At 46.1% G+C, this 13,643-nt stretch overlaps 1 protein-coding gene across 1 annotated transcript in view; it reads right to left on the reverse strand.

The window, feature by feature from the left end:
* FMN1 (formin 1) overlaps window positions 1-13,643 on the reverse strand; it is a 235,391-nt gene that overhangs the window by 87,376 nt on the left and 134,372 nt on the right. The window contains exons 6-7 of the mRNA XM_075843377.1: window positions 4,135-4,898; window positions 3,747-3,891 (exon numbers count right to left, since the gene is read on the reverse strand). Of these exons, the coding sequence (XP_075699492.1) occupies window positions 3,747-3,891; window positions 4,135-4,898 (909 nt within the window). The remainder of the gene's footprint in view (window positions 1-3,746; window positions 3,892-4,134; window positions 4,899-13,643) is intronic.

Below are 13,643 nucleotides of genomic sequence, written 5' to 3' on the forward strand. Positions count from 1 at the left end.
AGAGCGAGCGCGGGAGAGAGCGAGCGCGTTAGAGAGAGAGCGAGCGCGTTAGAGAGAGAGAGCGAGCGCGTTAGAGAGAGAGAGCGAGCGCGTTAGAGAGAGAGAGCGAGCGCGTTAGAGAGAGAGCGAGCGCGTTAGAGAGAGAGAGCGAGCGCGTTAGAGAGAGAGAGCGAGCGCGTTAGAGAGAGAGAGCGCGAGCGCGTTAGAGAGAGAGAGCGCGAGCGCGTTAGAGAGAGAGAGCGCGAGCGCGTTAGAGAGAGAGAGCGCGAGCGCGTTAGAGAGAGAGAGCGCGAGCGCGTTAGAGAGAGAGAGCGCGAGCGCGTTAGAGAGAGAGAGCGCGAGCGCGTTAGAGAGAGAGAGCGCGAGCGCGTTAGAGAGAAAGAGCGCGAGCGCGTTAGAGAGAGAGAGCGCGAGCGCGTTAGAGAGAGAGCGCGAGCGCGCTAGAGAGAGAGCGAGCGCGTTAGAGAGAGAGAGCGCGAGCGCGTTAGAGAGAGCGCGAGCGCGTTAGAGAGAGAGCGCGAGCGCGTTAGAGAGAGAGCGCGAGCGCGCTAGAGAGAGAGAGCGCGAGCGCGCTAGAGAGAGAGCGAGCGCGTTAGAGAGAGAGAGCGAGCGCGTTAGAGAGAGAGAGAGCGAGCGCGTTAGAGAGAGAGAGAGCGAGCGCGTTAGAGAGAGAGAGCGAGCGCGTTAGAGAGAGAGAGAGCGAGCGCGTTAGAGAGAGAGAGCGAGCGCGTTAGAGAGAGAGAGCGAGCGCGTTAGAGAGAGAGAGAGCGAGCGCGTTAGAGAGAGAGAGAGCGAGCGCGTTAGAGAGAGAGAGAGCGAGCGCGTTAGAGAGAGAGAGAGCGAGCGCGTTAGAGAGAGAGAGAGCGAGCGCGTTAGAGAGAGAGAGAGCGAGCGCGTTAGAGAGAGAGAGAGCGAGCGCGTTAGAGAGAGAGAGCGAGCGCGTTAGAGAGAGAGAGCGAGCGCGTTAGAGAGAGAGAGCGAGCGCGTTAGAGAGAGAGAGCGAGCGCGTTAGAGAGAGCGAGCGCGTTAGAGAGAGAGAGCGAGCGCGTTAGAGAGAGAGAGCGAGCGCGTTAGAGAGAGAGAGCGAGCGCGTTAGAGAGAGAGCGAGCGCGTTAGAGAGAGAGCGAGCGCGTTAGAGAGAGCGAGCGCGTTAGAGAGAGAGAGCGAGCGCGTTAGAGAGAGAGAGCGAGCGCGTTAGAGAGAGAGCGAGCGCGTTAGAGAGAGAGAGCGAGCGCGTTAGAGAGAGAGCGCGTTAGAGAGAGAGAGCGCGTTAGAGAGAGAGAGCGCGTTAGAGAGAGAGAGCGAGCGCGTTAGAGAGAGAGAGCGAGCGCGTTAGAGAGAGAGAGCGAGCGCGTTAGAGAGAGAGCGAGCGCGTTAGAGAGAGAGAGCGAGCGCGTTAGAGAGAGAGAGCGAGCGCGTTAGAGAGAGAGAGCGAGCGCGTTAGAGAGAGAGCGAGCGCGTTAGAGAGAGAGCGAGCGCGTTAGAGAGAGAGCGAGCGCGTTAGAGAGAGAGCGAGCGCGTTAGAGAGAGAGCGAGCGCGTTAGAGAGAGAGCGAGCGCGTTAGAGAGAGAGCGAGCGCGTTAGAGAGAGAGCGAGCGCGTTAGAGAGAGAGAGCGAGCGCGTTAGAGAGAGAGCGAGCGCGTTAGAGAGAGAGAGCGAGCGCGTTAGAGAGAGAGAGCGAGCGCGTTAGAGAGAGAGAGCGAGCGCGTTAGAGAGAGAGAGCGAGCGCGTTAGAGAGAGAGAGCGAGCGCGTTAGAGAGAGAGAGCGAGCGCGTTAGAGAGAGAGAGCGAGCGTGTTAGAGAGAGAGCGAGCGCGTTAGAGAGAGAGAGAGCGAGCGCGTTAGAGAGAGAGAGCGAGCGCGTTAGAGAGAGAGAGCGAGCGCGTTAGAGAGAGAGAGAGCGAGCGCGTTAGAGAGAGAGAGAGCGAGCGCGTTAGAGAGAGAGAGAGCGAGCGCGTTAGAGAGAGAGAGAGCGAGCGCGTTAGAGAGAGAGAGAGCGAGCGCGTTAGAGAGAGAGAGAGCGAGCGCGTTAGAGAGAGAGAGCGAGCGCGTTAGAGAGAGAGAGCGAGCGCGTTAGAGAGAGAGCGAGCGCGTTAGAGAGAGAGCGAGCGCGTTAGAGAGAGAGCGAGCGCATTAGAGAGAGAGCGAGCGCGTTAGAGAGAGAGCGAGCGCGTTAGAGAGAGAGCGAGCGCGTTAGAGAGAGAGCGCGTTAGAGAGAGAGCGCGTTAGAGAGAGAGCGAGCGCGTTAGAGAGAGCGAGCGCGTGCGTGAGAGAGCGAGCGAGCGCGTGCGAGAGCGAGCGCGTGCGTGAGAGAGCGAGCGCGTGCGTGAGAGAGCGAGCGCGTGAGAGAGCGAGCGCGTGAGAGAGAGAGCGCGCGAGCGCGTTAAAGAGAGCGCGTTAGAGAGCGAGCGCAAGAGCGAGCGAGCGCGTTAGAGAGCGAGCGTGTTCGAGAGAGAAAGCGAGCACGAGAGAGAGCGAGCGTGAGAGAGAGAGCATGCGAGAAAGTGCGTGCGAGTGAGCACGCGAGAGAAAGCGCGAGAGCGTGAGCATGCGAGAGAGAGAGCGTGCGAGAGAGAGAGAGAGCGTGCGAGAGAGAGAGAGCATGCGAGAGAGAGAGAGAGTGCGAGAGATCAGTTGAGGTCAGGGCCAGTTTATTCCAATCACCAATTTAACCAACCATGCCTTTATGGACATTGCTTTGTGCATTGGGGCATGCTAGAACAGAAAAAGGTCTTCCCCAAACTGTTCCCACAAAGTTGGAAGCATAAAGAGAGTCAGATAGAATTTGTATACGGTAAAAAAATTGATTAGCACCAGAGATGTGGTCTGATCTGCACCTATGGCCACCTTAATGGTAAGCTTTACTTGGCACGCTGTGTTTAAGTTTAGGAATTGTGCACTTTTCAAATTTTTCTATCACTAAACGGTCTTAACTTGGTGTAATTACTGGCTAAAACAACCTTTAATAATGTGTTTAAGAAAGGTAAAACCAGAGCAACATTTAATAAAATGAATATAAAATATAGGCAACACCTGTTATCACACGTAAAATAACATCGATCAACGTCGATATTATTGGAAAACTAATCTTCTTGTGACTTTTTGAGAAACACTTGATGTGTTGTTTATATTTATCCTAATAAAATGCTATTTTGCAGGTGGAACTTGGTCACATTTCCATATTCCAGGCTACAAACACAAAAGGTCCTATATGTAAAAGCCTTTAATGTCTGACATGTATGGAAATCCCTATCACATTTTGGAACAGTCCTAATCCATAGCTTTAACATTTTACATTAGTTCACTGTAAAGAACATACACACATTAGGTTGTACTATACCACTGCAAACATACGTATTCTTCAGTTCAACCATTAGAAGGCATAACCACCTGTAGTTCACTTTAATTTGTTGACTGGTATTTGGTCCCCTGGCACCCCTTACTTCGCCCGCTTCCCCATTTTTTAGTTTGTATTTTAGCTTTTCAAAACAGTATTTTATCCAAACCGTATCCAAGACCTATATGATCGGCAATGGTGGAATAATAATTTACAACATTGGTCATCTTTAGACTACCCATACAGTATAACCAATGCTAAAAAAAAAAAGTACTAGGCAGATACTGTATAAAGAGGTGTCCTCCCCCATATAGTATAAACATATCCTTACTTATTACAGGAATACTTCGAATGTGCTTTACCCAAAGTGAAGAATAGCTCATCAAATAAGGAAAAAGTAGAACACGCACCTTTTTAGCTTTGGTCTTCTTCTCATAAGACTCTGATAGTGGCTTTTTCTTCTGCCGAACACTGGCTTTGCAAAACAGATCCTCAAATTCTTTGGTGTCTGCAATGTCTGGCTCCTTTAGTAAATCCCACAAGGAAGACTTAGCACTAGATTTATACAAGACAGAACATGTAACATATTTGAGGACATGGTATATATTTATTTTCAGAGTGGTTTACTTTCTTCTAACTCAATGCATCAGGTCACCAACAATGGGACTGTAAAATACTTCCTGAGATTATACACACACACACACACACACACACACACACACACACACACACACACACACACACACACATCTCTACTACAAGAGAATTTCTCACACTCCTTACTGCTCAGTATATTACCTGTTGGTCTTCAGCTGAATTCTTGTCCAGTAAAGCGGCTTCATGGGGCAACCAGGCTCTATTGGGGGTTTGCGTGGTTCTATTTCTCTTGATAAAAATCCCCCAAAGAAAGAACCAGGAGGTGGTGGAGGGCCTGAACCTGGCGCTGGTGGTGGTGGTGGAGGACCAAAGCCTGGAGGTGGTGGTGGTGGAGGACCAAAGCCTGGAAGTGGTGGCGGTGGAGGTGGGCCAAAACCTGGTAGTGGTGGAGGTGGAGGTGGGGGCGCAAAGCCAGGTAATGGAGGTGGGGCAGGAGGTCTAAAACCTGACAAAGGTGGAGGTGGTGGAATGGAACTTGAACCGGGAAAAGGAGGAGCTGGTGGTGGTTGGAACTGACCTCCCAGGGAAAAAGGGAGGGGCGGAGGTGGCGGAACTGGTGGGGGCACAATCGAAGATGAATCCTGAATCTCTGTAGGGCTTGCTAGGCTCTGATTTAGTGATGGGATGTTCAACTTCTTAGGAAGAATGTGGTTGTTCTTTTGAGTTTTGTTCTCCTCATCACTGGGTTTCAGAAAAGTGTCTCTGTCCGTCTGTATATAAACATTACGGAATGTCTTTGGTAGGTTCTCATCTTCAGTTGAAACACAGGCATCCTGAACTTCTCCCTTTCCCTTATTCAATCTGTTTTCCAATTCTTCTCGTAGGCTTTGTATGGTTTCCTCTAATCGTGAGGTTTGGACAGCCTGCTCTCCTCGTACATTGAAGATTTCAACTTCAAACTGTGACTGTGGAAAACAAGTAAAAAAGAGATATAAAGATCATAGCAGGGAATTAACCCCTTAATACCGAAGGTATTTTAAACCTTAATGACCAAGCAATTTTTTACGTTTTTCCATCGTTGCATTCAAAGAGCTATAACTTTTTTATTTTTGAGTTGACATAGCTGTATAAGGTCTCGTTTTTTTGTGGGACAAGTTGTATTTTTAATAGCTGCATTTTGGGGTTACATTTAAATTTATTAATTAACTTTGATTAACTTTTGGTGGAGGTAAGAATAAAAAACCTCTGAAATGTCACCACTCGTGTCTTAAATTGACGCCGTTTACCGTGTGGTATAAATAACATACCTTTATTCAGCGGGTCATTACAAATTGTGGCGATACCAAAATGATCTAATTTTTTTTGTGTTTTACTACTTTTACACAATAAAAATCCTTTTTTTCTAAATTATTATTATTTATTTTTTTATGGCGTTGATCGTGCGGTTTAAATAATGTAATAATTTTATAGTTGGGGTTGTTACGGACGTGGCGAAACCAAATATGTGTAACTTAATTTTTTTTCATAATAAAGAATTTTGTAAGCGGAAAAAGTGGGTTTTTATTTTGTTTTTACTTGGGGCTTTTATTCATTACAAACTTTAGTACATTTTTTATAACTTTTATTTTAGTCCCACAAGGGGACTTCCCTATGCGATCTTTTGACCGCTTTTGTAATACACTGCAATACTTCTGTATTATTGCCTGTCAGTGTAAAACGGACAGGCATCTGTCAGAGGCATGGCCTAACAGGCAATCACTAAAGGCAGACCTCTTAGGCCCCCGGCTGCCATTAAAAGAATTGGCACAATGCGATCACATCGCGAGTGTGCCGTTGGGGTGTTAGAGGGAGACCCGCTCCCTCTAATACGACTCAGATGTGGCGGTCGCTATATATATATATATATATATATATATATACACACACACACATACATACACACACATACATATATATATATATATATATATAAAATCAGAGACCGCAGATGGTGGTCACCGATTGTTGCCCTGAAGCCGAAGGCTGCTAGCCGAAGCTTGGGCTTCAAGAGCACCCTGTCCGATGCGGGAAAATTTGTTCTGAAGTGCCACCGTGAACTGTTTTTCATTTTCTGTGTTTTAAATGTCTGTTTTTTGGGGGTAATTTTTCCCTTATGGGATAATAAAGATTTATATTTGTTATTGGGCACTTCAGAAGAACTACCCTGAACGGCTGCCGTACAAAACACTATACGGCAGTCGGTAAGGTTAAGCAATGGGCATTAGACCAATATTTCACGAAATTTAAAGAAAGTGGCACTGTAGAAAAAAATAATCATAATGAACTAAAAATTAGTATATTATTGCACAGACCACCAAAGTTGAGTTGTGTCAAGTGAACAGAATATATGCATATTGGTCCATATGCAAACGGTATGAGTAGTATGAAACTGATCCATAAGTCAATACATTTAAGTATTCTTAAAGTGATTCGGACTATGTCCTGCTCTGTTTTACAGCACTGTGGAGCATGTTGTCGTCAGGAGGGATTCTAGTCCGCCCCCCAAGGCTGAAAGTGAAGTGGTGCCAGTCCATCCTCACAAAAAAAAGAAAAGCTGGATATGAGAATATCATTTTTAGTTTGGACCGATCTACAAAACCAGGGCAATAACATAAGAAACCAATCTTATTTGTCTACATAAATGAAAGAGATCTTTAGCATCCTTAAGTTCTTGAGGAGAACAACATCACTCAGGATTCTGCCATTTTAAATGTATCTATGACCCTGTATTTATAATAGTACAGCTATTACTAATGTGGGTAAATATTAATACATTAAAAAAATTCAGTCACCATGGTTTAATAAAAAATTAGTCTTTTGCTAGTGAAGACCAATCAAAAACTAGTGAAAGAATGGCATTGGGTTTTCAGACTAAGGACTAATGTACATAGTCATATTACAGATCCGAGTGGTACAGAGAAGCCACAAGAAAAAATAAATAAAATTGAGGAATGCTCCATCTCATGCTGTATAACAAATTTTCTCCACTAAAGGCTTTGCTTCTAGGAAGAATACAGTGCCTTACAAAAGCACCACAGGCCACCCCATGGAGTGCATATGGGTCCGTAAAAAGGGTCTCTGAGCTGCCTTGCAGGGCTTGAGCCATTACGGAAGATTTTTCCTCAGATTGTAGTCATTATCGCCAATAAGTGAATTACTACACTAGTGCAAGCAATTAAGAATTTCCCATCAACAGCAGTGCAGAGTATATTTAGGAATTTGTTTAAGCTACAACTGGAAATATATTTCCATGAGAAGACTATTCCAAATAGAGCAATCTATTTTTGCATGCTTGTTGCGAGTTTAAAAAGTTAGAAGCTAATCGTCCACCTAAATGTACTTCCATAGTTGGTCTTTATACATCTTCCAAAAACCACCCCTTTGCCAATAATAGGGTGCAAATAAGTTGGGAAAAATAACCGAAGTATTTGGTAGCATTACACACGAACAGGATTTAATCTTTGCCGTGTTTGTAACCAGTGGCGTAGGTATCTCTATACTTGCATACTATATATGATACTTTTGATGATATTAAAAAGTTCCATTGAACGTTCGTTAATACAAGAATACATGTTGTGAAGAACTGTTTTGCCAATAACTCTTGCAAGAAAGAGAACAAAGAATGAACTAATGGTTTGAATGATAAACTGTGTGTTCTGATCATCCCGGCTTTTGACTTCAGCCATGTGCAAAGTTGTATACATTGGCAACATTGTACAAAAAACAAAATCGGCAAAGAGACAGATTTTATTTTCCATATTGTAAACTTTTCTACTAATGATAATCTCTCCTATTCTAATGAAGTCAACATATTAGAAATCTGGAGAACAGATGAAACTGATGGCTGATAAAATGCCTCTCCGTTGACTTTTTTTTTTGGACTTAATAATGCACCATACTTTCCTTACAATGTTTTGTAGTTAGTAATTCTATTTTTGAGCAGGCTGGAAAAAAAATTGATGTAATGTGGCATGGGTCATTAAATGGTAATTCTGCGGGGCTCTCTCATCATCAAATTGCCCTCAATTAATAATGTCTATCTGGCAGTTGGCAAAAGACTAAACAACTTGCATCTGGTCAGAATTAAGTAACCATTTTGCTCAGAAAACATAGCAACCAATTTTTCGAGGCAGGTTTGCTTTAAAGAGAAAGACATCCATATACAATAAGTTGGATACCAGTGAACCCATGGCTTTAAACAACAAAGCAATTATAAATGTTAGAGCCAGAAAAATGCCAATCTAAAAACAAAGATTTAATGTTTATATTAATTGGTGAAAATGGGTAAATGCCTTGTATGAACTTGTTGTGCAGTCTTTACTATGTCCTTCAGACAAAAGAACGAAATACACAGGTACATACATGACTGGTCAAGATTTATTTCCTATAATGTACAGTCTAGTACAGCTGGTGGTTGAACAATACAAGACCGGAGAACGTGTTGAAGCACAACTCTACATCTGGTAAAGGGTTATCCTAATAAAGCCCCAGAGCATCTTCTGAGGGCCAAGGTTCTGACAAAATAATGGGCCGCTAATACAACAGACAGCCTTATTTAGAGCCAATCACTTGTCCCAGGATCTATTTTTTAGAAATTGGTTCACGAGTAACCTTGTATGTTGGACACTATTCCAATGCAGCAAATTATCCACAACAAGCCTTACCCTTTAAGCTGCTGCAACTTGGAAACTGCTGACCAACTTTTGCAAGCTGTTTAAGCAGCTAAGATACCCTGCCTCCATTCATGAACTCCTCTGCTTCGTAGACCATCGTACGTACATACATGTAAACATAAATTGCTACCTTGCTGCATACAGTATAGTCCCTGAGATCTTCGCTTGGGGGCAAAACTTGTAACACAACAACTATGTAAAGCAGCAAGATGAAATACAATGCTCACAAAAAACTCCTGCTGCATAGCAAAGTCTTCTGCTGCATAGCAAAATTCAGTTCCTGCATTTCTAGAAATCTTATATAAATATTTTCAGTGTTGAAATTACATTGAGCACCATTATTAGAACGACTTCTACAATCTGAAAATCCAGCAGCGATATTGGTACTATGCAGCAGGCTAAGGCTTCGTTCACACCTGCTTCAGGGCTCCGTTCATGGGTTTCGTCTGAACTTTCCGTCAGGGGAACCCATGAATGGAACTGTGACTGAAACAAACAAACCATAGGTTTCCGTTTACATCAACATTGATTTAAATGGTGACTGATCCGGTGCAAATGGTTTCCATTTGTCACCGTTGTTTAAGGGTTAAGGCACGGTTTTTTATTAAATTTTTTTACAGCGTTCACCGTGCAGGTTAAATAATGTAATCACTTTATAGGTGGAATCAATACGGATGTGGCATTAGCAAATATGTGTAATATTTTAATTTCTTTTGGGGGTTCTCTCATATTAAAGTGTTTTCTAAGGGGAAAAAGTGGGTTTTTCATATTTTTTGAGATTTTTATTTATTTATTAACTTTATTAAACTTTTTGATAAATTTATTTTTAGTCCCACTAAAGGACTTCACTATGTGATCTTCTGATCGCTTTTATAATACACTGCAATACTTCTGTATTGCAGCGTATTTTTGCCTGTCCGTGTAAAACTGACAGGCAGGGGCGTAACTAGGAAAGACTGGGCCCCATAGCAAAATTTTGACTGGGGCCCCCCCTCCCCTGGGTGTCACACAACCCCCCCCCCCCCTGTAGATAGTGCCTTTTTTTTTTTTACAAACCTCCCCTTTTGATAACGCCATACAGCCCCCCTGTAGATAACGCCATACAGCCCCCTTTGTAGATATCTACAGAGGGGGCTGTATGGCGCTAGCTACAGAGGGGGCTGTATGGCGTTATCTACGGGGGGACTATATGGCGTTCCCTACAGGGGGGGGTGTATGGCTTTCCCTACAGGGGGGGACTGTATGGCGTTCCCTACAGGGGGGGGCTGTATGGCGCTATCTACAGAGGGGGCTGTATGGCGTTACCTACAGGGAGTCTGTATGGCGTTATCTACAGGGGGGACTGTATGGCGCTATCTACAGAGGGGGCTGTATGGCGTTACCTACAGGGAGTCTGTATGGCGTTCCCTACAGGGGGTCTGTATGGCGTTATCTACAGGGGGGACTGTATGGCGTTATCTACAGGGGGGCTGTATAGCGTTACCTACAGGGAGTCTGTATGGCGTTCCCTACAGGGTGGGTCTGTAGGGAACGCCTTACAGCCCCCCCTGTAGGGAACGCCATACAGCCCCCCCTGTAGGGAACGCCATACAGCGTCCCCCCCTGTAGCGAACGCCATACAGCGCCCCCCCCTGTAGCGAACGCCATACAGCGTCCCCCCCTGTAGCGAACGCCATACAGCATCCCCCCCCTGTAGCGAACGCCATACAGCGTCCCCCCCCTGTAGGGAGCGCCATACAGCGTCCCCCCCTGTAGGGAGCACCATACAGCGTCCCCCCCCCTGTAGGGAATGCCATACAGCGTCCCCCCCCTGTAGGGAACGCCATACAGCGTCCCCCCCTGTAGGGAACACCATACAGCGTCCCCCCGTGTAGGGAACGCCATACAGCTCCCCCCTGTAGGGAACGCCATACAGCGCTCCCCCTGTGGGGAATGCCATACAGCGCCCCCCCTGTAGGGAACGCCATACAGCCCCCCCCTGTAGGGAACGCCATACAGCGTCCCCCCTGTAGGGAACGCCATACAGCGTCCCCCCCTTTAGGGAATGCCATACAGGCCCCCCCTGTGGGGAACGCCATACAGCGTCCCCCCCTGTAGGTAACGCCATACAGCGTCCCCCCTCCCAAAAAAATGCGACCTACAGTGTGTCCTAATAAAAGGCATGTATCCCCTATCCACAGGATAGGGGAGACATGTGTGATCGCTGGCAGCGATAGGGAAAACGGGGGACTGAAATTCCCCCGAAGTTCTCCATGACTAACCTCTGACTTCCGGCGTCTGCACAGCTCAATAAAAATGAAAGGAGCGCTGGTCACGCTTGCGCACAAGCGCGCCCGGCGCTCCATTCATTTCTACGGAGCTGCCGACACAGACCCCGGAAGTCCGAGGTTTGTGATGGAGAACTTCAGGGGACTTTCAGTCCCCCGTTCTCCTTATCGCTGCCAGCGATCACACATGTATCCCCTGTCCTGTGGATAGGGGATACATGTCTTTTGTTTAATGGCAGAGCGGGGAGATACCTCCATGCTCTGCCGTAGTGTTCAGTGGCGTCGCGCTGTAGCAGCCATAGCGGCTGCTAGCGGAGCCTCCGGCCATGGTGGGGGCCCGTGCCGGCGGGCGACACGGGCACCCTCATGCCGCGGGCTCCGTAGCAGCCACTACGGCTGCTACGGCGGTAGTTACGCCACTGCTGACAGGCACCTGCTAGGTCATGGCCTAGCAGGCATCCACTACAGGCAGACCTGGGGGCCTTTGTTAGGCTCCTGGCTGCCATAGAAGCCATCTGCACCCTGCAATTGCAGGGTGCCGGTGGGGTGAGAAAGGGAGCACTCTCTCTTCAAAACCACGTGGATGCGGTGCACGCTATTGAGCGCCACATCAAAGGGGTGAGATCGATGTGGATATCGATCCCACCAGTTAGAGCAGGTGCCCGGCTGTCTTTAGGCCGCCCGACACCCGTTTTAGCCGGCTCAGGGCACCTGCGCCGGGCTTATGTCCCTGCGCCGTGAAAAGGCGGCACCCTGGCATAAGTACCCTTAACGGCCGCCATGAAAAGGCATATTGGCGGTCGTTAAGGGGTTAAACAAAGGTGACAAGCAGTAACAATTTGCACCGGATCCGTCACCCTTGAAATCAATGGCGATGCAAACGGAAACATATGGTTTCCATTTGTTTCAGTCATTCCGTTCATGGGTTCCCCTGACCGAAAGCTCAGATGGAACCCATGAACGGAGTCCTGACGCAGATTTAAACAAAGCCTAAAAGAGTCCTTATTATATACGGTCATGAAGCAACCTACAGCATGCGGACTGATTGAGATCATTCTTTTTGGGTCGCTTCCACAAGTATTGGTATATAATCCATTCAATTTAACAACAATTTATCATGATCCATAACAGAGACATCCTTGAAATATAAGGAATTACAATGAGAGAATGCAATCACAAGATTCTCTTTGCAAAAGTTTGTCCGTTTGGAAGGTCTGATTCAAAAACTAAGTTTTAATGTATTTGCTTGTGTACTAGGGGATTATTAGTTTACTTTACATTTTTCCTGGTGAAGAGATACCCCTGATATAAAGCATTAATATGAACCCTTCACCACTATCCCCTATTGAAAAGGACAGAATCCTGGCCATCCCCTCCGACTTCGCTGCTCCCTGCCAAACACTATACATCTTTCTGTCTTGCAATGTGTTGTGTAAACATACAGTATGCATATAAATAGCAAGGGGATAATCTTAAATCAGCTCCAGAAGAAAATATGTTGCTAGTAAATGAGAAACACACCAAACAGGGGTCACAAGAGCAGAGTTTAGATGAAAAGCAATCAGAGCTCAGCCAGCATCCATAAAATGAAGAACTGGAGTCCAAGTACATGGGACCATATGTCGAGATGCACATGGAGACTTCACCTCTGCAGCAATGAAGGGCACCACAGGCCCTCCAGGAAGGGATGATATATGCAATATTCTTTGATCATTTCCATAGTAGAAAATAAAGGTATATTCAGTATTAATAATGACATGTTGCAGCATATGACGAATACCGCAAAATAATTACTGATCACTAGAACAAAGGGCCTTTGGTTCTTTTGGAGAGACACTGTCAGGCCATAGGCAACAGCACTTACACTACTGCCGTTGGATGGGGTCTCGGCGCCAAGACTCCCATCTCTATGACATACCACAAGATAGATTCACAATACAACTGATCCTTGCAGCAAGTTTCAGCTACTGCCTTAGGAGACAATCATCAGAAGACTAGATAGATGTCCTCTACAATAGCCTGTATTCTGCCTGTGGTACTGCAAACACAGACTGACATAAAACAACCGATTTACTTCTTATTATACAGGGTTATGGCTTAAGCTCCAGGAAAATAGAATTCCTAGCGGCTTTTCAAGAAGCATATTAGACCATGTATAAAATAGCAATTAAATGGGGTTGTAGCTTTGGATATTCCTTTTTTGTTAGATGTATCCCCAGGACCCTGACAATAAACTGATAAGTGTTTCACTGCTAAGAATTCTGTGACCTGTGGGGGAACCTGGCAGTAAGTGTTCAAAAACTCAATAGCTCTACGACAGGAGGAATAAATACAGTTTCTATTGATAGAAAGAGAAAGAGAAAAAAAAAGAGAAAAAAAAGAAAGAGAGAGAGAGAAAGAGAGAGCGAGAGAGAGCGAGAGAGAGAGAGAAAGAGAGAGAAAGAGAGAGAAAGAGAGAGAAAGAGAGAGAGAAAGAGAGAGAGAAAGAGAGAGAGAAAGAGAGAGAGAAAGAGAAAGAGAAAGAAAGAGAAACTTTTATAGCCGCTATCCACTGGTCAATAAATAAGAACCCTGAACAGGAGGGGTTGTCCAGAGATGTAGAATCAATGGCCTACCCTCAGGATAGCACACCGATATCGGAGCATTGGGGGTCCAACTCTCGGGACCCCCGCTGATCAGCTGTATGAAGGGGCCACAGAGTTTCGATATTAACGGCCTATCCGTAGTAAAG

The sequence above is a fragment of the Rhinoderma darwinii genome, chromosome 12, assembly GCF_050947455.1.
Source record: "Rhinoderma darwinii isolate aRhiDar2 chromosome 12, aRhiDar2.hap1, whole genome shotgun sequence".
Classification (NCBI taxonomy): Eukaryota; Metazoa; Chordata; class Amphibia; order Anura; family Rhinodermatidae; genus Rhinoderma; species Rhinoderma darwinii.